The sequence below is a fragment of the Sorex araneus genome, chromosome 10 (genome assembly GCF_027595985.1).
Source record: "Sorex araneus isolate mSorAra2 chromosome 10, mSorAra2.pri, whole genome shotgun sequence".
In the NCBI taxonomy this organism is placed as follows: Eukaryota; Metazoa; Chordata; class Mammalia; order Eulipotyphla; family Soricidae; genus Sorex; species Sorex araneus.
In genome coordinates, this window is record NC_073311.1 from 60,675,394 (window position 1) to 60,701,267 (window position 25,874).

At 38.6% G+C, this 25,874-nt stretch overlaps 1 protein-coding gene across 4 annotated transcripts in view; it reads right to left on the reverse strand.

The window, feature by feature from the left end:
* The window catches only part of SLCO1A2 (solute carrier organic anion transporter family member 1A2), a 55,947-nt gene that overhangs the window by 16,828 nt on the left and 13,245 nt on the right, over positions 1–25,874 (reverse strand). For 2 of the 4 annotated variants that reach the window (XM_055118617.1, XM_055118618.1), the window contains 6 exons: positions 24,094–24,235; positions 19,801–19,933; positions 7,120–7,226; positions 5,284–5,430; positions 2,647–2,745; positions 1,784–2,002 (listed from right to left, as the gene is read on the reverse strand). In XM_055118617.1, the coding sequence (XP_054974592.1) occupies positions 1,784–2,002; positions 2,647–2,745; positions 5,284–5,430; positions 7,120–7,226; positions 19,801–19,933; positions 24,094–24,235 (847 nt within the window). The remainder of the gene's footprint in view (positions 1–1,783; positions 2,003–2,646; positions 2,746–5,283; positions 5,431–7,119; positions 7,227–19,800; positions 19,934–24,093; positions 24,236–25,874) is intronic. The other 2 variants (XM_055118619.1, XM_055118620.1) reach the window with 1 other exon arrangement.

Sequence of the window (25,874 nt, forward strand, 5' to 3'; positions counted from 1 at the left end):
ATTAATTAATTTGTTGGCATCCTTTTCTTAACATAATTCTCTGGTGCTCTAACTTTTTTAAAAGTCTTATGCTCAAATAAACTCTCCCATAGTTTTGAAAGTCAATCTGACAGACCCACACACAATATTCTATGTTCGAATCCTCTATCAGTCTGTGTGAGCCCTTTGAAAAGTGTTGATAATACGCACTGTAGCACTGTCATCCCGCTGTTCATCGATTTGCTCAAGCGGGCACCAGTAACGTCTCCATTGTGAGACTTGTTGTTACTGTTTTTGGCATATCGCTACACCATGGGTAGCTTGCCAGGCTCTGTCATGCCGGTGGGATACTCTCAGTAGCTTGCCGGGCTCTCTGAGAGGGATGGAGGAATTGAACCCAGGTCGGCCACATGCAAGGCACACACCCTACCCGCCGTGCTATCGCTCCAGTTGTTAATATAACCGTGACAATTGAGAATTTGTAAGACTCTGAACTGGTGCCGTATGATTGATAAAGTATAAAGGGTATTTCAGTGTAGTTTAAGTAGATTTTCAAGTGTTATTAATAATCCTGTAGGAGCCAGAGAAATATTACAGTGAGTAGGACACTTGCTTTGATTCTGGCCAACCCGGGTTCCATCTCCAGCACCACATCTGGTACCATGAGGCCCGCCAGGAGTTATCCCTAAGTGCAGAGCCAGGACTATCTCACACCCTGAGCACTATGGGTGTGGCCCCAAAATCAAATTAATAATGATTTTAACAATAGTAACAACAATCCTGTGGTATTATAATTTGTAACTGATAGAAATAGCAACATAAACAATACCAATATAAGTGACTATTGTCATAATAATACATACACAGTTCTTTTTTACCCCACACCACAGGTCTATGACAAAGTATTATTTTTACCTTCAGTATAGAGATAAGAAAACTCAGTCTTTGTTTTCTTCAAAATAAAATCTAAGAATACCATAACTCAGGCTATAATTCACTCTAGTTCAGACTGTCAGAATACTAGTCACCAGACTTTTTAAAAAAAATTTTAGATCATTCCAATATGACCAACTTTGAGAATGTGTTCTTAAAATGAAAAACTTATATTGCCTTAGACTAGTTTTCCACAGAAACACCTCTAAGTTTCTATTAAAGATCTTTCTCTGTATTTTTAAAAACCCCTGTTTCATGCAACATATTGCATTGGCTGGAAAACAAACAGTTTCCCATTATCTCTAGCCTGTTTTATATGATGTTTTTAAAAACAATTTGTTACTTGGGGAACAGTTTGCAAAAGTTAATATTCCCATATTCTTGATATGTCTATATCAAATACAGACAATGGTGACTTATTAAGTTTTCTTTTCTCTGTCTTCACCCCATGAGACACAGAGATAATTTTTAGAATTTTGAAATTACATTCTAATTTTGACTTTTTCCTCATTTCATTCTTAGTTTGAATCTTTTTATTAATTAAAATTTTTAATTAAATTTTAATTAAAATTTTAAAAAATAACTAAAAAGTGATTTATTTTCTGTAAAGCAGAGTTTTAAGGAAAATGGGGTCTACTTATTTGATGTCAAATTTTATATAAATGCTAATATAAATCAGCTTTCAAATTATATGATTTGTTTCCAAGTAGGAGTACAGAAGAAATCAAGACAGAAAGATATTATTGCTTGCTGACTATTAATGACAAATTATCTTAATACTGCCTAGTACATTGCTGGGTTAACATCAAATGCAGACACATGTACATAAAATAAGTAATAAGGTCTATAGCATTTAAATGGTTATATTTGCCTTCAGTGATTCCACCCTTTTCCTTCTTGATCTCTCTTTGTTTCTCTTCATCATCATTTTTAGTGATCTCAGCATTTTCCTTTTGTCCTTCCTTTGGAAGCGTTTTGGGTAAAAAGAAAAAAGGAATGGCGGTAAGCACATTCACTCCTGCACAAATCAAAAAGCCGAACCACCAAGCACCAACCCAACGACTATCAGTGGGAGTTATGGTCAGATCATCTGTAAAGAAATACACACATTTTTATTAGCTAATGTCATTTATTTTCCATGTGACCAAGAGAAAAACATTAAAATTATAATTAGCTAGTTCTAGAATATGTATCTCATTCAGACACACAAAATTCAAGTAAAAAATTTTAATTTTACAATATTGCACAATTGGGGCCATGGAGATAGCTCAGTGATATAGCACTGCCTTGTATATATGAAGCCCTGGGTTCAATCCCAGCACCTCAAAAAAACTAGAAACAAACAAACAACATTGTAGTAATAAAGTAACTTGACTACCCTATGATGTAAAAAAAATTATAAAAATATTTACTAAAGAACTTTGGAGTTTATTCCATAATCCACAAATGATTGATAAAAGAAACTCAAAACTAAGTGTTTCAAATCTTTTAAAATGAAAAATTTAAATGCATTTCAGTTAGAAGAGCACTGAGTCAGGAGAATTTTTATTTTGTTTTTCTGCTCACTGGATTAAAATTTGTTTAACAATTATTTAAACTCTTTCATTTCAGTTTGCCTATATAGTGGAGATTATCGAACTGAACTATAGATCAGCAAGGCAACACAAAACTATGAAAAACATACCAAAGATGCCCATGTACTCTACACACTGTATAATTATTTTACTGAATTACCTGTACTCACAGATCCAGTGTCAACATAAACATTGGCACAGAATGACGCTAGTAAAAGTCCTATCAAGGGGCCAATGATAGCTCCCGTTTCTATAAACCCTAAAAATAAAGGAAAGTAACAGGTGATTGTATAGTCCCACACCCATCAAGAGAATTCTAACTCCATGATATATCTGAGGGCTGAAGAAATGTTTATGCAATGGATATATTTGCCCTAACTATTGCATCTTAAGTATGAATATCTTAAGTATTGTGAGAAAAGTAAATGTGGTGGATCTCTAAGTAGTAAGTTTCTTTCTGCAAACATTCAAACATTCACTCTCTTTCATGCTGGGTCCAGGTAAAGATCTGTGATTGCAACCCAGGCAAACTGGGATCCGCTGGTGGCAAAGACAACGCTTTCGATGGTTTCCACTGCTACATTTTCAGAGGGATTCTAAAGCAATTCCATGGGGTGGAAACGGAGCCCTCCTGCCTCCCTGAACATCCAACGTGAGCCTCGTTAGTGTCTTTCCTCTTGACTTCAGCCTCTTGGCCCATTGTGGCTGCCTTCACCCTGGTTTTATTCCGGTAGTTCAGTCTACATTTCTCTGCTGCGTTCTGAACCCAGCACTCCCTCCCCCGTGCTCGCTCTATCTTCCCTCCACAACAGAAGCCAGTTGTGTGCAACTTCTCGAACCCTCCTTTCTGGCTTTTCCTTTCCGAGTCTCTCCGTGCTCTTTCTCACCACGCAGCCCCTCTAGCCTGTGCCTTCACGTTCTTCTCCATGATGCTTATCTTGTGTTCTGTCTTCATCCCTTATCCTTCATTTTTCATTCATATCACCAGTTCTCCCTTCCCGTGTGTGCCTACAACGTCCGTAAAACTCGACACGTTTTGCTTTTTCCCCTGTGCCATGGCATGTTCACTCATGATTTTTCTTCTTCCTATTTTATTGAGTGAAAGTGCTACCCTTTATATGGCTTCTCGTGGCAACCTCATGTCTCTCTCTCTTTTTTTTTTTTTTGCTTTTTGGGTCACACCCAGCGATGCTCAGGGGTTACTCCTGGCAGTGCTTGGGGGACCATATGGGATGCCGGGGATGGCTGCATGCAAGGCGAACGCCCTACCCGCTGTGCTATCACTCCGGCCCCATGTCTCTCTATTTTTTAATGACCCTCTGTGATACTCAAACTTTAAACCGTATCTATCATCTCTCAGATACTCCAGAACTACATGTGAGATGCTGCATTTCATTGAATGTCATCACCACTGCAGAATTGCTTCCCCCTGGTTTAAAGGAATATCAGCATAGTTTTTAAAGCTTCACGTAACGGTTGAACCCCATGTTTTTGGCAAAAAGTTAGTGTAAAGCCAATGACAATTGTACTCTGAAATGTGGTTCTCTCTCTCTTATGGATAATGAAATGACATATAATTATTTAATTGCATATTCAGCAAACATCATTGATTTATAATTACATATTTAAATACTAATCCAAACATAGGCAATCGTATTCACCTTAATACATTATACTTTCTAAGGCTCACTAAATAAGGAATTATGTTTTATAAAGTTGTAACAATGTGCTGTTAATTCATTCCAAATACGTATTTTAGAATGAATTTCCAAATACATATCTTTCAGTATAACTATATAAATGGATTTGAAAGGATGAAATATAAAAACACTGACAAAAGGTTATTGTAAGATCAACACTCCTCTAAAAAGTATTAAGTTGCTAAGGGTGGTGGTTCCTAAATAATTTACTCCATCTTGGTTGTGTACAAATTTTGCCCCCATTTTTTCACACCCTCTGACTTTTAGACTTTTAAAAGATATTCTACATTCATAACAACATGTCTCTGTACTACAAATGGAATTACTAAAGAATAAATGTAAATTATGAGGAATAAGTTAAAAACATTTATAAATTAGAAAACAATGTAAGAAAGTAGTTTTAAGTTAGATATTGTGGGAGATATTGGAAGATTTTAGAAAAGGAAATTTCAAGAAATATAACCATAATATGGAGATATTTATGAAAGAAACTAGTTGGAAAGATTATGATGAAGATAAACTAAGTAGGGAACTAAGTATAAAAATCAAATGCAGATAGTTGAGCAAGAAAGAAGAGAGATAATACTTAATAAGAACCAGGAGTTATGATGAATCTGATAGAGAACACACTATTTTTTAAAAATTAAGAAATAATATTTTATAACCAATTTTATAAGAAATGATAAAATATCAGAGCTAAAGTGATCAATAATAATGTTATAGTGTTATGTAGATTAACTTATAAAAATGAACAAAAAATAATGAAAATAGTGGAAAATGTTTTGAGTAAAAGAGACATTGAAGAGAAAATTTTGCTGAATTGCTTAAGAGATGGCACCAAAAAAGAAATAAATGAAACAGGAAAGTCAAAGAAAACTCCAGGAATACAAATTTATTAGTATTTTAATAGCAAAAATATCAGAAGTAGTAAACCAGTTTGTAATATAACTTCTCCATTCGACAAATTTCTACTGGTAGCCAGTTTCACTCATTCTTCTAGTAATTTCTGAATTCTAACAATTAACTAATATCCACCCTCATGGGATTGACTGTCTAGGAAACCGACCGAGGGATACTTTTAAAATTTTAAAACGCACCAATATATAAAGGAGAGTTTTCAGATTTGGCAAAATCTTCTATGTAGGAAAGACCCAGAGGCATGACAGGAGTTTCTCCAATTCCACGTATCATGTTTCCTACTAGTACATATACCCACATGAATGATTTCACATCTTTCACACACTCTGCATTCAAAGACAAAAAAAACATTGCATTAGTGTCTGAATAGTATCAAATGCGTGACACTTGGTTCTAAAAAAATTGTTAATTATTCCCGACTTTCATTACCAAGTGAACCAAGTGAGAGATTCCATTAGTGGTGAATTACTGGACCCTGGCAGAATGCTTGAGGATCCCAAAGCTGTGACATGCTAGAGTCCATTCTGACTGCACTGGGACAGGTGAGCCAACACATCTCTTTCCAATTCAGTGCTTAGGGACAACATATTGAGGCACCGTTTATACCACTTAGAAAACACTGAAATTCAGGAATGTTTTTCCCCTTCAAAAAGAATTGAACCCATTTGACTGCTCTTTGTGCTTCTATATTTCTATGATAACTTTGTAGCAAGAAAAACACCTAGGACTCTCTTCCTGAAACTGATTACAGTTATTATATTACAAAATTGTATCACTGACATAACTTAAATTAGAGTTTATCTTGCTGAAGTTTACAACTCTAATTACTTTAAAGGGACTGAAAAAATGTGACTGAGCAGTGATCACATTTTCTCTATAGAGCTTACTCTAGATTGCAAACACTAAATAGCTTTTAATAAGGAAAAGCCTTGACACTTCAGCAACTTCAAAAAAGGGGTGGGTTGGGGGACCGAGATAAAAGAAACTGGAAGGGAAAGAGATGAGCAGACCTTGGAAGATTTGAATCTATTTCTTTGACACTTGTTTTAAGGTAGAACAGAACAGAGTTGTGTAGTCAGGGCACTCCATAGAGACATTTTTTTTTCAAAGAGGAAGGAAGGAAGGAAGGAAGGAAGGAAGGAAGGAAGGAAGGAAGGAAGGAAGGAAGGAAGGAAGGAAGGAAGGAAGGAAGGAAGGAAGGAAGGAAGGAAGGAAGGAAGGAAGGAAGGAAGGAAGGAAGGTGGGAGGCAAGGAAGGTGGGAGGGGGAGGGAGGGAGAAAGGAGGCAAGGAGGGAGGGGGGAAGAAAGGAAGGGAGGAAGGGAAGGAGGAAGGGAGGGAGGAAGGAAGTCAAGAGCACAGCCAGTCTTTGGTCTTTGGCAAAAGCTCGAAGTACGTGGTCACTATGCACGTCATTTGTTTTCCTTCAGTTCCCCAGGAGGTTCCTTTGACTGTAAGTTTCAGAAACAGCTTTTCCAACACTCCTTGAAAGGATTTGTTCTCCTCTGATTTCCTTCAGACCATAAAACCCCTCGTGTCATCATTCACTGTAACTTCAGCAGAGTTCAGAGTAGCAAGGTCCCCCACAAAGGAGCTGTGGGTTGAGGCAGATTGGCAGGGTCCCCTCCGGACTGAGTGTTATCAAGAGATTATCCAAGAGTTTCAGCAGAGGAAGGACTAGAGGCTGGCAGGTGCCTTGTCGGGGATTTCAGGGAGCTAGAAATAACAGCACAATTTTGTGCTACTCTAGTGTCTGGTAAAGGGAGCAGAAGGGAGCAGAAGCACAAATTCCTAGTCTTTAAAATTACACTTTAGTAAGTATAATCAGTTACAGAAGTGGTGGCACTCCCTATTGTTAACAATTTACGTTACCCTTTATGATCCACTCCAAAATGCTGAGGGAAAATTATTCACTGCTCCTGTCCAACTCAGCACAAGGACTCATCCAGAACTCCTCAACAGAACGTGTTCAGTTACAGATTCACTGAACAGAAAGAAATGAAATGAAGTTGACAACCTGATGGATTTTCTGTCGGTCTGAAAATCTCGGTTCCATTTTCCATACACAAGAAACTGTTCGAGGAGTGATTGCCTGAAACTGAAACTGTAGATTCATATTCATATCTGTATGAACACAGGAAAAACATGCTTCTGTTAAGGAGCCAAGGACACTGTGAACGTGGTACAGAGTTTAACGTGTGCTTCCCGTAAGCTACAAACTCAAGTACGTCGAGGAAGGTGCCTTTTCATCTTCACAACTTACTCATCATAAATTAATAACACTGACGAGAATGTGCCCTTGACAATGCGTACTTCTTTTATCACTTGCTTTCAGTTCTGTGCATGTTGATGATCTACCTTTAGATGATCTAGCATCAATCTTTTGTGGTTCTCAAGGTGACCATTTCCTGGAAATAATTATTGTGGAAACAAAAACTAAGAAAAATAAGAGACTCAGTACAGCACAAATAAGATGAGAAGGCCTTTCGGGAGGGGCATGGCAATCAATCGATGGCAAATCTCAGAATTTATTCTCTGAGGCTTGGTTATAAGAAATGTACTCCTTCTCTGAGAATCAAAACAATAATTTCTTCCGGAGTTTGTTAACTTCTCAGAAAAACAAAACATTTGCCATTCGTAATGAGGACCTTAGAAGGATCTAGAATAGAGTTACAACATGATGTAAGAAGTTTTTCTCTTGTCATAAGAACAACTGTGATTTGTAGGCAAATTACCACAAAGCCTACATGCCCTTTCTCAGAAAGTAATTTATATGTTGTAAAAGTGAGAGAAAATACGTCCAGGCAAATTTTTATTTGTTAGAAATTATGCTGGGTTGATTTCTATATTACTTTCAGATAAAATTAGGCCAAAATAAATCTGCCCTTCTGAGTTATAGTGAGATAGAGTGTTATGCTTGGGTGTTACCAATAGCCCCAATTGCTGTGTATAGAACACATTAAAAAGTGTCAAAATATGTTCCCTTTAGAACAATTACCCAGTCATTCCCATAAGAGGTTGAATCTGAACTGTGGACAAAGATTTCTGTGTTCATACTCATGACTCTTTGACACATACCATCTTCAGACAAAGAAATAACACCTTTGGCAAAAGGTCGAATGAAATGCAAATAATAGCTGAATGTTTCTTGAGATTGTCTTGAATATGATTTGGATTAGAAAAAGAACAGTAGAACCAATTTTCCAGGAAACTTTGATCCCATAAGAAATACCTGAGAAGATAAATATCTTTTTTCATCTAACTCAAAGTCTATTCATTCCCCAAATATCAGCAAAATGACAGTAAATGGACTTTTTAATTGAAAAGAAAAAGATCTGATGTCACAAGGATAAAGAGAGTGGAAGATTTGACAAAATGACTTAACAAGATTTTGAAATATGAAATATAGATCATTAATGGTCACTGAGGGCTCTAGAGATAAATCAATAAGCAAATTTTAAAGAGTCTGAATAGGCACAATAACGATGGGTGAGGGGAGGCATTAAAAATATGGGAGGTCATAAGTCAAAAATTTATAACTACAGCCTAAAAAGTGAGATTCCTACTTTTTAGGAATCTGACTGCTTACAAAGTTTCCACTTACAGGACAACAGATGATTTGACTAAGTATCCACAAAATACAAGATATATGAGGGAATGAAACCTACAACAGAAGAGAGATAAAACTATAAAGCTATACTGTAGAAAGACACAGAGACATGAGGACAGATTGAAAAAAATAGCTAGGAAAAGATACTGCATTCTTGAAAGAACAAGTTGTAACTTAAGAAAGAGACAAAGAACAGGGGCTGGAGTGATAGCACAGCGGGTAGGGCATTTGTCTTGCACGCGGTCGACCCGGGTTCAATTTCCAGCATCCCATATGGTTCCCTGTGCACTGCCAGAAGTAATTCCTGAGTGCATGAGCCAGGAGTAACCCCGGTGCATCGCCGGGTGTGACCCCCAAAAAAAAAAAAAAGAGAGACAAAGAACAAAGGAGTCACTGAAAATTGAAAATATGATAGCAAAAGTTACAAACTTCCACAAATATTTGGAAGATAAAATTAAATGAGTCGCTCATAAAATAACAGGAAGACAGCGAGATTAAAATTTGAAATTAGAGACAAGAGAGACAGTACAGTAAGTAAAGCACTGGCCTGACATGCGACTGTGCTGGGTTCGACCCACAGCACCCTATATGTGGCCCCCTGAGCACTTCCAGGAGTAAACCCTGAGCACAGAGTCAGAAGTAAGCCCTGAGCACCACTGGGTGTGACCCAAAAATGAAAAACAAAAAAAATCAGCATTGGAATTACTGTTTCACTGTCATCCCGTTGCCCATCGATTTTCTCGAGCAGGCACCAGTAACGTCTTCATTGTGAGACTTGTTGTTACTGTTTTTGGCATATCAAATACACCACGGGTAGCTTGCCAGGCTCTGCCATGCGGGCAGGATACTCTCGGTAGCTTGCTGGGCTCTCCAAGAGGGATGGAGGAATCAAACTCAGGTTGGCTGCATGCAAGGCAAACACCCTACCCGCTGTGCAATTGCTCCAGCCAGCATTGGAATAAAAATAGAAAATTAATTTAGGATGCATGGAATTTAAGTAACCAAAGCTCCAGAAAGAGGAAATATGGGGCAAGGGAGTATTATGAAATCAACTGTCAAATTATGGTATTGTCAAATACAAGCAACTTTTCCAAAAGTTATAACTAAAAATACCTCACAGAATGGAGAAATAAGATTTATACCAAGACAACTATTATTAATTCAGAGTATCAAACTAGAAAGAAAATCCCAAAATCCCTGAGAAAAGAAACTGGCCAAAGAGATTAGAAGGGCCCAAGATATTTTCTTTTGCAGGGAGAGGGGAAGCTTTGCCCCAAATTCGAAGTATCTAAAGTTTACTTTTATTTCTGTGCTCAAGAATGACTCCTGGCAAGGCTTACGGAATCATATACCGCACTGGGCATTGAACCAGGGTCAGCTTCATGCAAAGCAAACACCTTAACCTTTGTACCATCTCTCTGGTCCAAGATTCTAAATAGTCACTATAGAAGCTAAAAACATTGGGAAAATATCTTCAATATTCCTAGGAAAAATATTTCCAACCTAGAATTATTTTTACCATATGACTTATAAATTAAGTGCAGGAATACAATATAAATACTTTTCAGATATTCAATATCTTAAATCAAAGACAGTATCTTCAAATAATAATGCTGGAGTGATAAGAAAACCGTAAAAAAAAAAGAACATAACTGAACCCCTATATTAACACCAGTCACCAAAAACTAACTTGAAATAGATTAAACACTTAATGAAAGACCTGAGATCATGATACTTCTAGAAGAAATGGATTAAACACTTAATGAAAGACCTGAGATCATGATACTTCTAGAAGAAAATAATAAAGGTTCCTGACATAGGTGTTGGTAATACTTTAGATATTATGCCAAAAGCACAAGCAAGAAAAGCAAATATAATGAAATGGGACTAAAAAATAAAAATATCCTTAAAAACAGAAGAAATAATGGAGTTAAGAGATAAAATATAAAATGGAAAATAAATTTGCAAATGACATATCTGATATGGAATTGATATCCAAATATATAAATAATTCATGCAACTCAACAGCAAAAAAAAAATAGCACATTGAACTAGGTCATCTCAAATAGAAAAGCTAAATAAAGTTTTTAACTAAACGAAAAAAAAATGGACAAAGGACTTAAACATTCTTCTAAAAGAAGATATGTAAAAGTTCAACTGGCAGAAGAAAATATGTTTTATATCATTCGTCATTAAGAAAATACAATGTTAAGGGCACTATCAGGTATTCCATCATGCCTATTGGAATGACCATCATTTAAAAACATATGAGAAGGGCCAGGAATGTGACTCAAGTGGTAATGCATATGCTCTGCATATGTGAAGCTCTGGGTTCATCCCCAGCACCACATGTCCCCAACCTGAGCACTTCTAGAAGGGCCCCCTCTGAAAACAAACAAATAAAAGCTCAAGAGATTTTTTTTTAAATGCGTGTGATGATGTGGAGAAAGGGGATCTTCGTGCACTATTAGAGGGATTAGGATTGCCACTATCATGTCATCTAGCATTTTCACTTCCATTGGAAATTACCCAAAGAAAACATAAACGCGAACTTGCTAAGATGATGGTATATCATGTTTATAATACATTACTATAGCCAAGTTGTAGAAACAACCATAGGATTCTTTGATGGACAAATGAATAAAGTTGTAGTATACATACCACACAGATAGGAACTCACTATTAAAGGAAAGTTCAAACAGTTGGGGACTAAAAATAAAAATGCTGTTGGGAAAAAAGTATGTTTTTACTACTAAAGATAAAATAAAAGTTGAACTAAAAGATTCCCTGAAACAAATAAAAACTAAGACACAAATTATCAGAACCTTTGGGACACAATAAAAGCAGTATAAAGAAGGAAGTGAATAACAATACAGGCTTTCATAAGGGAAACAGGAAAAAAAAAGCTCAATAAATAGTCTAACCTAACATCTTGGGGGGCTAGAGAAAGAACAAGCGAAACCCAAAACAAAATGAAGGGAAAAATCAAAACAGAAATCAAGTACGGAAATCAAGCGAAAAATACAAAAGGTCAATGAAACCGGGAGCTGATTTTTTCAGAAAGATAAACAAGATTGTGAAACCCTTCGCTAAAAATTCACAAGGTGAAAATAAAAGAGAACACTAATAAATAAGGCCTGAGGTGAAAGGGGAAAAATTACAGCGGGCACCTAAATATACAAAGGAGGTGCCAGAGAGGCAGTACAGCAGGTAGAACATTTGCCTCATCCCCAACCCACTGAGAACTAGTGAAAACTATAATTTTCATTTTCTTTTTATGTGATGCCTTGTCTGCTTTCGGTGTCAGGGTATGTTTGCCTCACACAAGCTGTTGGGGAGGGTCCCGGCTTCTTTAGCTGTGAGAAAGAGCCTGATGAAGATTGGGAGTAGGTCTTTAAAAGTTTGGAAGAGACATGCATCATTTTGCCAGCAGAGTAATAACTCAGCATCACACCTCCAAAAGAATATTATAGTTTAAGTTTTACCATGTAGACTGGTTTGCTCGACAACCCCGGGCCTTCTAGAAACGGGGGTGGTCAGAATCCCTTTTCTGCCTGAAGATATAGCTTTCAGCCCTCAGCTACCCTGACACCCTCCAACATGGAACCAGCCCAGCCCTACAACTTTCCTCGAGTCACAGAAACTGAAAACTTGTCTTCAGTAGGAATCTGACCACAGGAGTGTGAAGACGGAGAAGGGAAGTGGGGGACACTGGAATAACGGTGGGTGGAAGTGAACACTCCAGTGTAGGATATGCTGCTGGTATGTTTGTATATGAATCCAAACCATTAACAGTATTGGAAACCACAATGCCTAAAACTTCTTTTAAAATTTTAATAATGGGCCCATCTTGCCACACTCAGCAGTGAAGAATCCTGGCGGGTGGGCACCACAACACCAGAGGATGCTCCGGACCCCAAGCTGAGCCAATAACACCAGGGTGCCCCAGATGGAGCAGGTGCAGTCTCCCCGCCTTCTCCAGATGGATTCCCGGCGACCATGAGCTTCTACCAACATGGCTCCGGTATGTGAGGACCAGGACCATTTCTCCAAACCTCCCAGCTGCGTATACAAAAAGCGCTCAGGAACGGCTCCTTCCACCCCTGAACGGCCATGATCCCAGAGGCACACAAACCATTCTCACAACGCAGTGGCTGCTGGCTCCCTCTGGACTTAATTACTAAAATACCAGAATTCCAAAACCATGCAGCCTCTGTCTTGGCCATGCGATATCATATGCTCTTCATTATCAGCAGTAGAAAACAAATGATCTAATGATGCCTTTTCAGCAGGTCTGATTGTTGGGGGAAATTTCCAAATAATAATAGTGGGTTTTCTGTCAAAAATTGAATTAATCAAAAATTAATCAAAGTTGGGGGCTGGAGCCATAGCACAGCGGGGAGGGCATTTGCCTTGAATGCGGCAGACCCAGGTTCTAGTCTCAGCATCCCATATGGTCCACTGAGCACTACCAGGGGTAATTCCTGAGTGCAGAGCCAGGAGTAACCCGTGTGCATTGCCGGGTGTGACCCAAAAAGCCAAAAAAAAAAATCAATCAAAGTAAAGAGAGAGTAAAGTGAAAATCATCTGCTACACAGGCAGGGTGGGGGGTGGAAAGGGGAGTATACTGGGGCTCTTGGTGGTGGAACATGTGCACTGGTGAAGGGATGGGTGTTTGATCATTGTATGACTGAGACTTAAACCTGAAAGCATTATAACAGTTCTCACAGTGATTCAATTTTAAAGAAATGGGGGAGAAAAGAAAAAATTTAAAGAAGTAAATACTCAAAAGAATAACAAGCATATACAATAAACCAATAACTAACCTCATACTTAATATGATGGATAAATAGTACATTAGGTAAGTCACTTGCTTTGCATGTGGCCTACCTGTGTGTTCTATTCCCAATACCACATCTAGTCCCCCAAGACCTACCAAGTTTGATCCCTGTGCACAGAGCCAGAAGTAAGTCCTGAGTACAACTGATGTGTCCCAGACCCAGCACCCCTCCAAAAAACTAAAAGCTGAAAGCTTTAAAAACAGATTTGAGTCAACTATGCCACTTTCTCTATTACTGTTTAACATAGTATTGAAGGGTTTCATATGCATGGCAAGAAGACAAGAAAATAGAATCAGTAACCAGAGATAATTACAGAGGATAAGGCATTACACAACCAACTGGGTTCCATACCTAGTCCCTCTTATTTCATCATCATCATCATCATCATCATCATCATCATCATCATCATCATCATCTCATTGATTTTCTAATTTCTCAAGTGGTCTCAGAAATGTCTCCATTCGTCCTAGCCCTAAGATTTTAGCAGCCTCTCTTTACTCGTCCTTCCCAATGATGCCACATTGGAGGCTCTTTCAGGGACAGGGGAATGAGACCCAGTATTGTTACTGGTTTTGGCATATGAATACACCATGGGGAGTTTGCGAGGCTCTCCCATGTGGACAGGAAACTCTCCGTAGCTTGCCAGGTTTTCCCAGAGGGAGAACTAGGCTATACGATGTCTAGGAGCTTGGTTTTAAGTCTCTGGGTATGGGCCGTTGGTGGGATTACATGCCGCCGGGGGCAGTCCGTGGGTATGACCTTCTAGATACTGGAAAATGGGAAATCTGGGCAGAAGAGGCCCAGTCCCGATCCGAGCAGGCTTGGAGGTCTCAGCCCCAGGTCCCACACACCTGGGTTCCTCTGCCGGTACCTTCATGTATTTGTCTTATTTATTTGTTTTTAATTTTATTTATTTATTTGCTTTTTGGATCATGCCCAAGGATGCTCAGGGGTTACTCCTGGCTCTGCACTCAGGAATTACTCTTGGCTGTGCTTGGGGGACTATATGGGATGCCGGGGATTAAACCCAGGTCGGCCTCATGCAAGGCAAACACCCTACATGCTGTAGTATCGCTCCGGTCCCTAGTCCTTCTTATTGTCAGTTGAGGCCACCAGGAATAATCCTTGATTGAAGATCCAGGAGTGAGCCCTAAGCACAGTCAGATGTGGTCCCAAAATTTAAAAAAATAAGAAAAGAAAGGAAGGAAGGAAGGAAGGAAGGAAGGAAGGAAGGAAGGAAGGAAGGAAGGAAGGAAGGAAGGAAGGAAGGAAGGAAGGAAGGAAGAAGGAAGGGAGGGAGGGAGGGAGGGAGGGAAGGAGGGAGGGAGGGAGGGAGGGAGGGAGGGAGGGAGGGAGGGAGGAAGAAGAGCCTTTCAAATTGGAAAAAAGTTTCCATTATTATTTGCAGATGACATGATAATTTGCATGGAAAACCATAAATATTCCATTAAAAAAATCTGTCAGAAATAATTAACAAACACAGGACTGAAGAAATAGTATAGTGGGTAAGGCACTTGCCTTGCATGCAGCTGAACCTGGGTTCAATCCCAGCATCTCGTATGGTTGGTCCCCTGAATACCACCAAGAGAGATTCCTGAGTGCAGAGCCAAGAGTAACCCCTGAGCATCACCGGGTGTGACCCAAATGCCCCAAAAAGAAGAGAAATAATTAACAAATAATAAAAGAGGCAGGCTACAAAATCAACATTCAAAAATCAATTCATTTCTATATAAAAGTAACAAATTAAAACAAAAATAGCAAGAGAACAATCCCATTTAAACTAATGTCCCAAAATATCAAATATCCTTCCAACAAAACACAGAATGTAAAATACTTGTACATTAAAAAATTGAAGTCACTATTAAAAGAAATACAAGAGAAATAATGGAAATGGAAAGTTTTTCCATAGTCATAGATAGATAAAAAGCTAGCATAATCAGAATGACCACACTACACAAAGCATGATACAGATTCAGTGATATCCCATCAAAATCCCAATGGACATAGAACACACACTGGTAAGATTTATATATACTTAGTGAGCCACAGGATTCTCTACGTAACTGAAACAATTCTGAACTTTAAAAAAGATGGTGTCATTGCATCTCTTCAATTTAAACTCTAAAACAATGGAAATCAAAACAGTGATACTGGAATAAAAGCAGACTCTCAGACCAATGGAATAGAATTCAGAGTCTGCAAATATAAACATAAAGACTCATTAACAAATGATGTTAAAAAATCTAAATAACCACATTAAAAAAAGAGTTGCACCCCCATCTTATATCATACACAAAATTCAATTTTAAATGTATCAAACATACTGATATTGGGCAAAAAAATTCTACAAAATCACCTAAAAAAATATTGCATGATATGGGCTCAGAGGTGCCTTAGAGAATTAACTCCATTGGCAAAAAAAAAAAAAAAAAAAAAAGGCCAAAAATGGGATTACGTCAAACAAAAACGTTCATTTTTCTTTTGAAAGATATTCATTATTTTTAATTCACTGTCACTGTATCACTGTCATCCCATTGCTCATCGGTTTGCTCGAGCGGGTACAAGTAACGTCTCCACTGTGAGACTTCTTACTGTTTTGGGCATATTGAATACACCACAGTAGCTTGCCAGGTTCTTAAAGCAAATTTTCACTGTTGGTAGAAATGTCCACTGGTTCAGCCTCTATGGAAAAACAGTGTAAAGACTTCTCAAAAAAAAATTAAAAAGAAAACTCCCCTAATACCCAGCAATCCCACTTTTGATATCTATTTCAAGAACGTAAAATCATAAATACGGCTTTATTTTTTGCAGAACTATTGATAATAGCCAAGCTACAGAAACAACCACGTGCCCAGTAACGCATTAATGGATAAAGAAGTTGTGGTCTATGTACACAATAGACTATTTAGCTATAAGAAAAGATGGATAGAACTGGGGGGGCGGGGTCATCTAAGTCAGGAGAAAACCGAAGACTGGATACTCTCATTCAAACGCGGCAGATAAAAAAAGCAAGCCAGGGAGTGGATGGTTTTTCAATGACAACAAAGCAATGGTCTTTGAGCGCAGAACTGAGGTTACCAATGCGGCAGACCCTGGTTCCACCCCTGTTGCAAGACCCCACAAGCACCAGTGCCATGAACCCCCAAGCACAGAAGCAAGCGGTTGGGGACTACCAGTTGTTGCTTAAAATACTCCGTCCCTCCCACAAAAGCAAACAAGCAACCGGAACCTCTGAGGTTACCAAGCCAGGACGACAGGGGTGAAAGCCGGAAGAGGAGAGCAAGAAGTAACACAGGACAACGTGGCAGGTCTTGGGGACTGTCGTCGTAGTGGCAGAAGAGTAACTTGGTACAACCAAAGCACCAACATCAACGCTATTAGGACCGTAGTGTTACATGTAGTACCTCAACTACTAGTTTTTAAAAGATAGTATCAATATTTAGAAGATTACAAATGTACCTGTTCCGTTTGTGATAATATAGGTAAGCCTTGAAGATACTGTGCTGAGTCAAATACAATAAATGCTCTCTTATATGTGGATTCTTTTAAGAAAAACAGAATTTTTCAAAACTGCAGAACAAGTGATCTCACTTGTGGTTGAAGAAAGCGGGCACAGAGAATTAGAAGGAGGTCATCAAAGGTACTGACTAATAAGATAAATAAGTTATAAGATTAATAAGTTATGCTTCTTAGAATTGATTGATCACAGGATGAGCATAGCTAACTCTGCTGTGTAATGTACAATAAAATAAAGCATGTTCCAAGTAAATCCTTAAGAGTTCGTACCATAAGAAAGTTTTATCTTTTTCCTATTTCTTTTCTTTTGTTGTATGCATGAGAGGTAGATTTAGTTTTAGGGTGATAATTGTGAGGGTCATTCACAGTACATGTCAATCAAATCATCATGTTTGATGCCTTAACTTTATGAAGTAATATATGTCGATTATTACTCAATACAACTGGAAAATAAACTTTTTGCTTTCTTACACACTTTCTTGGAATATCATCAAATTGTTTTTTTTTAAGTGCACGTAAAAAGAAATTAGAAGATATGACACCAGGAAATATTGAATAAAATAAAGAGGCAAAGCCCAGACCAGGATCATGGTGAGGTGAAAGTTTCAAAGTAGCAGCAATTCTGTGGGTTTAGCTAGACCTAAAGTTTACAGAGAGACAGACAAAAATGCAACCCGCAAATATGTGTGAGCACACTGAAAAGACACTGCTGTGGAGTGCTTGGTGATGCATTTGTGACACTTAGAAAGGAATCATTTCAACAAAAACAAACAAAAGAAATAAAATCAAAATGTACCAATTATCAATTCTCAAATAATTAAGTTGATATAAGAAAATAATAATACTTGGGGCTGGAGCGATAGTATGGCTGGTAGGGCATTTGCCTTGCATGTGGCCAACCCGGGTTTGATTCCCAGCATTCCATATGGTCCCCTGAGCACTGCCAGGAGTAATTCCTGAGTGCAGAGCCAGTAGTAACCCCTGTGCATCGCCTGGTGTGACCAAAAAAGCAAAAAAAAAAAAAAAAGAGAGAAAATAATAATACAGCATGGTTAAGGAGTGAAAATATTTACATAGTCACATACATAAAATAGAAAGTAAAACCTAACATTAACAGTCAATATTTTTTGCAGAACACTGGATATTGAAAACTAAAAGGATAAGCTTTAGCTTAAAAATATGAAAGCAATGAGGGAAACATGAGCACAAAAATGTATAAATCTGTAACTGTACCCTCACGGTGATTCACTTATTAAAAAATAAATTTAAAAAAAATTTTTAAAAAAATATGAAAGCCAATAAAGGAAGAAAGAGCTAAAAGAACTGAAATGGTCACCTCTGAAAATATGAACACAAGGAGACAAGCAACGAATAGTTTGCAACGTGAGCCTTGTGATACAATTCTATTTCTCCAACCTTATATGCATAATACTTTTATAAAAACCGGAAACAAACACCAAACCTCACATCGGTCTGTATCTTAATGACCTACAATTAAACAGAACCTCAACATAATGAGAAGTGCTCAGGAGTCCTGAGAAAGAAGCATGCCCACATTCTCTTTTGTTTTCCTTTTGTCACATTTTTTAATGAATCACCCTGAGATCAACAGTTACAAAATTGTTCATCATTGGGCCTCATCACGCATACATTTTAAAAAATTATAACCCATTTTCAGTTGTACAGAATTATCTTTCTCTATGAACTACAAAGCATTTTAGTCACAAAGTCTTCTTCTATCTGTTTTCCCTTAGCCTGATATGACCTCCCTTAGCAGCCTGCATTAAATACAAACCACCACCACCTGTGTTTCTGAGAAGAAATAGTACATGAAAGTAATCAGGCTAAGAGGAAGGTGGAAAGTGCATTCTAGGTAGAAGAGTCACTGTAAATAACATGTGCAAGGGGGCTGGAGCGCTAGCACAGCGGGTAGGGCGTTCGCCTTGCACGCGGCCGACCCGGGTTCGAATCCCAGAATCCCGTATGGTCCCCCAAGCACCGCCAGGAGTAATTCCTGAAGCCAGGAGTAACCCCTGAGCATCGCTGGGTGTGACCCAAAAAGCAAAAAATAATAATAATAATAACATGTGCAAACATCTGGAGGTTTGAGAATACTTGTCTTACTTGGCGAACAAGGAGGAGTTTAGCATGAGGATGACAGGAACAGAAAACACAATACATGTAACAAGATGCGGACAGCTGCATCTTGCCAGCAGATACCTGTGTGCTTCAGGCCCCTTCAGGTCCCTGATTCCTCAAACACGACCTCAGAGGCAGTGCTTCCTGTCCCGTCCAACCAGACCCTTCCCACGCAGACACCCCACAGATCCACTCCACTGTGCTCTCCCTTCATTGCTCCATTTATCTTCCTTCATTATGCTCATGAACTGAGATCACTTCTCAGTTTTATACTAGAGAAATTTTTCTATTCATTCAACTGGTATGAAATGAGTACTTGGGTGTTGGCACGCCCACCTCCTCCCAGGTCCTAAAAGTCTCAATTCTATCAGACTGGACTCCATAAAAGACATCCAAGTCTGCACTTGATTTGTTGACAAAATGTGACAGAAGCTATATAGCCAAGGGCACTTCCGGCACTAGCCTCCTGATTCCCACGACAATGTTGTCTGCTATTAGGAATCATTATCTCCCCCACCCCCCAAAGGGACAATCCTTCTTTCCTCCATCTGAATGCCAAACCTACAAAGTCATCCAAGAGGAGAATACTTACCGGTTCATGAGAAAATGAGGCAGTGATTGTAAGAAACATCCCAGACCCATAATTAGACATCCGACACCAATCATTATGGGTCTATGCAGTTTTGTTCCAAAATAACTCACAAATATAATCAACAAAAGATTTCCTAGGAAAAAGTTGAAATAAAAAAAAAATCGAGTATTTCACTAAGTATTAATACATCTTAAGTTCACAGTCACACAGAATACTCTCTAGCATTTTTTTTGTTTAATAATTATCTCAAGTACTGAGATTGGTGATAGGAATGCACGAAATTACAAATCCATACCAGCCCGAAAGGAGAGCTCGGATTCACAATGCAACTAGATTCATCAACAGCTCTCTAAAGAACAGAAACATTTACGGGGGAGCAGGAAAGAAAGCCAGGTAGAGGAAGGTTAAGAATGGCTCTGAGAGGGGCTGGAGCGATAGCACAGCAGGGAGGGCATTTGCCTTGCACACGACTGACCCAGGTTTGATTCCCAGCATCCCATATGGTTCCCTGAGCACTGCCAGGGGAGGTTCCTGAGTGCAGAGCCAGGAGTAACCCCTCTGCATTGCCGGGTGTGACCCAAAAAGAAAAAAATAAAGAATGGCTCTGAGGGATTTTAATTGCTTTATTTGTGATTATCTAGCCTTAAGAAATAGGAAGCCGGCCAGAGATGTGGCTCAGTGGTAGACCACTTGCTTTACATGCACAAGGCCCTGGGTCTGATCCCCAGCACCATTGGTCCTCTGAGCACTGTACCAGGAGTAGTCTCTGAATAATGCTAGATGTGACCGCAAATCAAGAAACCCAACCAACAACAACAAAAAAACCCACAATAAACAAAGAACTGGGATGCAAAAGTGTGTGCTGTCTTAGACACAAATTCTGGCCTTCTCCTCCAGGCTTCCTTTGTAGAGCACTGTCATGTTTTCCTATGCTTGAAGAGAATCATGTATAAAATTTAGACAGGCATTTATCGCCCATGACTCAAATAGGACCTTGTATTGGTCAAAGATCTATTTTTGTCGACAAGTAAAAGACAGCAGATCCCCACTTTTCCAACTGGGCCTAACAAGTTGGTCTAGATTTGAGGATGAAAAAAAAACCCAGTGAAAAATATATCTAATTTTTTAGGAAAAAGCATCAGGTAGGGCCAGGAGTATTAATACTGTTTTAATGGGTGGGGCATTTGTCTTGAATGCAGCTAACCCAGGTTCAATCCCCAGAACCACATGTGGTCCCTCAAGCACTCTCAGGAGTGATCCCTGCATGAAAAGCCAGGAATAATCCCTGAGCACTGTCAGGGGAGGCCCAGACAACAAACAAACAAACAAACAAACAAACAAAAATTTAGGATAAATGAAATAATTCCAGATTCTCTATTCTAATGGGCATGCTCTTAAAGAGTATAAAAGGAAAGAGTTGGGTCACACATATGGAAAGTTCTTGAACCATGCCCTTTTTTTCCTCCCAAGCAAACCTGAGAGGGCCTGGGGGCTCCTCCCAGCGATTCCAAAGCCATCAGGCTGGTGGGTCGCTGTGAGAATCTGAGTCTGTGGCCCCACAGTGATGGGGATTTCCCAGGCGACCCTGCAGATGCTCGTGGGCCTCCAAGGCTAGACCCGGCGTACTTGGGAGACCACGTGGTACCCAGGATCCAACTGGGGTTGGCTGCATGCAAGATACGCCCCCTTACCTCCTGTACTATCTCTCCGGCTCTCTTCTCTGCTTTGGATCAGCAACTATTGATTCACTTATCAATAGTTCGATGCCAACAGTTCCCCAGTGTTTGAGATTCAAGCAACCAGTGTGGGCATTGCTACCTTTAAGTCCAGTTGGTACTATCATAAAAGATTTGCAAGAGAAGAACTCATCATCATCCCCACAAAGCACAGGCAAAATCTTATTTCCTTTCCTCTCCTATATCCCAGAAGCCCTATGGACTCCTCTGCCCAGCTTTCCTCGGGAACCTAGGTGCATGCTCTTACCACATCTGCCACATCTCTTCTGTCACTACAGTTCTCTAGAATTTGACTCCTGAATGTGATTTAGGTCACTCCCTTCTCTCTGTTCCTGCCAGCATAACCCTGGCTTAGGCCCTGAAAGCCCTTCACTGTGTTTGTGCTTTGACTTTTTGACCTCTCCGCCCAACTCGGCGTGGCCAGTCCAGCAGGAAGCATGACCCTTCTACAGAGCACAGTGACCCTCCCTTCCACCAGTTCTGGACCTGCAGGCTACAAAGAAGTCCAAGGACGGAAATCAGGGGTGAATTTGAGGGAGAAAAAAAAATCACATTGGGGCTGGAGCAATAGCACAGCGGGTAGGGCGTTTGCCTTGCACGCGGTCGACCCGGGTTCGATTCCCAGCATCCCATATGGTCCCCCGAGCCCCGCCAGGAGTAATTCCTGAGTGCATGAGCCAGGAGTAACCCCTGTGCATCGCCGGGTATGACCCAAAAACCAAAAAAAAAAAAAAAAAATCACATCTTTACTTCTGCTTATTACTAAATTTTAGTATTTTCTTTGATAGTGAAATTAGGTCTCAACCACAGTGGTATTTATGCAACTATGATTTTGTCTGATATTATTACCAGCAGAAGATACATATTTGTTACACATACTCCAAAACATTATTGATGCCAATCACAACTTGGAAGTTAATAAGGGTATGATTATAAATTGATGAAAAAGCACAAATATTACTGTAGTATAGTTTAGTTATATTTATTACTATATAATAGTATATGATAGTAATATAGTATACTATTACTATACATGATGCATAAATATTTTTGTCATTTTATTTCATTATAATTAACTTTTTTGTACCTTCGTGTTTTTTATTTGATGCAATCAAATAAAATTTGATTTGAAATTTGAAATTATATGATTCCTAGCACAGACATATACATAACCCTGCAAATACCTTAGTGATTCTTCCTTACCTTTTCTCTGGGTTTATATCCTAATTATTTGCATTGGAAGCCTGGCCAGGACAAAATATTTGGCTAAATGCTGCTCCCCACCAAACAAGTGTAGACATTGCCTCACTCTTATGCTTCTTCTACAGCAACACCTTCTCGGGATTTCCTATCTTTACTTGGAAAACGTCTTCATTCTTTAAGAGCCTATCTCCCTGGAGTAGTCTGTATACCTACTCTGGAAATACATAAGGAATTATTTCAAACTCTGTGCCTGATATCTCGCCCCCAGATGTCATCTAGAAAGGACTGAGAGAGTTGGCACGAGGAGATTGGGTCAAGCATCAGCCATTTCAGTTTTGCTTCTTCAATATCCTGATTCCCCTTTTATATACTGATTGAATATGCTAAAGCCATTGCCATATTGCAGGAAAGAGAAGCCATAATAAAATCCTAAGGAAGTGGAAAGTATATTTTATGCAGTAATATTCTGCTCTCTTCTTACTTTCTGTTACAAATTTTCACAAAAATTCATAACCTAAGGTTATACTTGGTTTTCTCCTTCCATGCTGTTTCTGAAATAAATGTAGCAAAATGTGAAAGCAGTCCATCTTCCCTCTGCATTCAGAAAGAAAAATTCTCAGACTCTCAAACAAATTAAGAGAAAAATATTTGCTTTTTTCTTTGGATTACTTAATGTTTTGTTTTCCATGACTTCAAGATAAAGGCTTTGGTTATCTAGCAGTAGGTTAAATACAAATATCTCTTGACCACATATGTATCTAAGTACTGATCTATTTTGTATACAGGAGCTCCAAGTACAATCCCTGGTGTGCATGGTCCCCCAAGTACAATGGAAAAAGTTCTGAGCATTAAGCCGGGAGTAGTTCCTGAGCACCACCAGGTATATCTCAAACTCTCGCTCCTGAAGTATACATATACGTAAATATACCTCTCCAACAAATATGTATACATATATATGTATGTATGTAATACTTAGAGGTGTACCTAAAAACATTTTTAATAAACTCATTCTGAGCATAGTCTAAAAATAACTAGGCTGCGGTTAGAGAGATAATATAGACAGAAAGGTGCTTCTCTTGCATGTGGGTAACCACGGTTCAATACCCAAAACCATATGTGGTCCCTCAAGCCCACCAAGAGTGATGCTTCAGCACAGAGCCAGAAGTGAGCCTTGACAAAACAAAAATAACCCAAAACAAAAATAACCAAGAAAATTATCTAGGCTATGGATCTGCTTTCCATGACATATACCCAACCAGAATGCATGATCTAACCCAGCAAATCAAGTGAATAAAATTTAGACACGAGCCATCGATAAAATATAAAAATAAATAATGTCAAAGTAATTGATTACCAATCTCAAAGCTCCCATTAATAAATCCAACGAGAGATGTTGGGATATTGAATTGTCTCTCTATTTGTGTGAGCATGGAATTCATGTAAGATCCAGAGAGAGTTTTGGACACATAAGCACATGTTATCGCCACCAGAAACATCTAAGAGAAAATGATACAAGAAAACATCAGAAATTATAATTTCAGAATTTCATATTTGACACTTATTAACAAAATATTTTCTACCACAGTTGTCTTGAATGAGTAGGGAAATTTTAACGTGGTTTGCTCTTCAGGTATTAAGGCGATGCTCTCGTTAAAAATTGCAAATGGAACTACATAACTAGAGATACTGAATTTTACAGAAAGTTGAAGCACCATCATTTTATAGACACACCTTGTACATTAATTTTTGAAAGTCCTCCTAAATAAGATCAAGGTATTTAAATAGACCTCCAGCACTATTATTCTGTCATACAAAAGAATACACAATGAGTAAAAGGGAGTCAGTGTTGCACAAAGACATTTATCTATCAAATTTGCCTGTGTCTTTGGTCAGTAATCGAATTATATAACAGCAGGGGCCAGAGAGAAAGTAAAAATGGGTAGGTGACTTGCTTTGCATGCACCCACCCTGTTCAATCTCCAGTCCCTATAGGATCCCTAAGTCCTCCAGGAGTTATCTCTGAGCTCAGAGCCAGAAGTTAGCCCTAATCACCACCATGGCTCCCAAACTAGCAAATAAACAAAAAAAAAGTGACAATAGGTAGATGTAGACTTTCAGTTAATTTATTTAAAACAACATTTTGATTGCAAACTTGCAAAAAATATTTCTAAGATGAGCTGATATTTTCTATGCTAAACAAATATATTTCTCCATATGGAATCACATTTCCTGTTTAATAATATAGTTCCACAGAAAGAACAGGCTAATAGGATCCATAGCAAAAATCAGGGACAACAAAACATTTAGAACTGATGCTGTCGGGAGGAGCTAATATATTTTTACTAAAAAATTCAAAAGGTAAAATTTTGATAGTTTTATTAACTGGACAAATATACTTTTATATAAATACCTTTATAAAAAGAGATTAGAAAAACTATCATTGCTTCAAGAAAAGTTGTAAATAAATAAAAGTGTCAGGCTGGATGGGAGTCTCCAACCCTATCCCATATCTTGACCCTTAAAGATATCTCTTGGTGACACTTCCGTCCTAGAACACCATTCAATGTACTCTCTAGCTGTAAAATAAAGTTAAAATCTTCACCCCTGAAAATCCATACACCTAATCAGTAAGCATAATTTATATGGTAAGTCTTGATTCCCCTTAAGATTTCTGATGGCCTTTTCTTTTCCTCAGTGTCAACCACATCCTCTTCATGACCAACCAACATTAGCAATCATTCACCTTCAAACTCACCTCTCTCCTCACCCCTCTGACTTCCCTTTCTCACGAAAGGGGAGGAACACCTTCTCCCATGTAATAAATAAATACATTAAATAAATAAATAAATAAAACCCACCCCCACCCCGCCCCATTCTCTCCCATTGAATAATTTCACCTCGCCTCTATTTTCAACCTCACACTGTTTACTTCCTCTCTCCCACTAACTTCTAAGTATTCCCAAGGTATTTCTGTCTTTCAAATAGAAATCTCTCCCTTATCCCTAAAGTCATTGCTCAACTTACATGAAGATGTTCGTAAGAAGAGTCTGGGTTATGGTCTGCACCTCTGAGCCTGCCATTCACCCTCAAGTCTACGAAGGCCTAAATTTTCTTATAGTTATTTTGTGATTGATC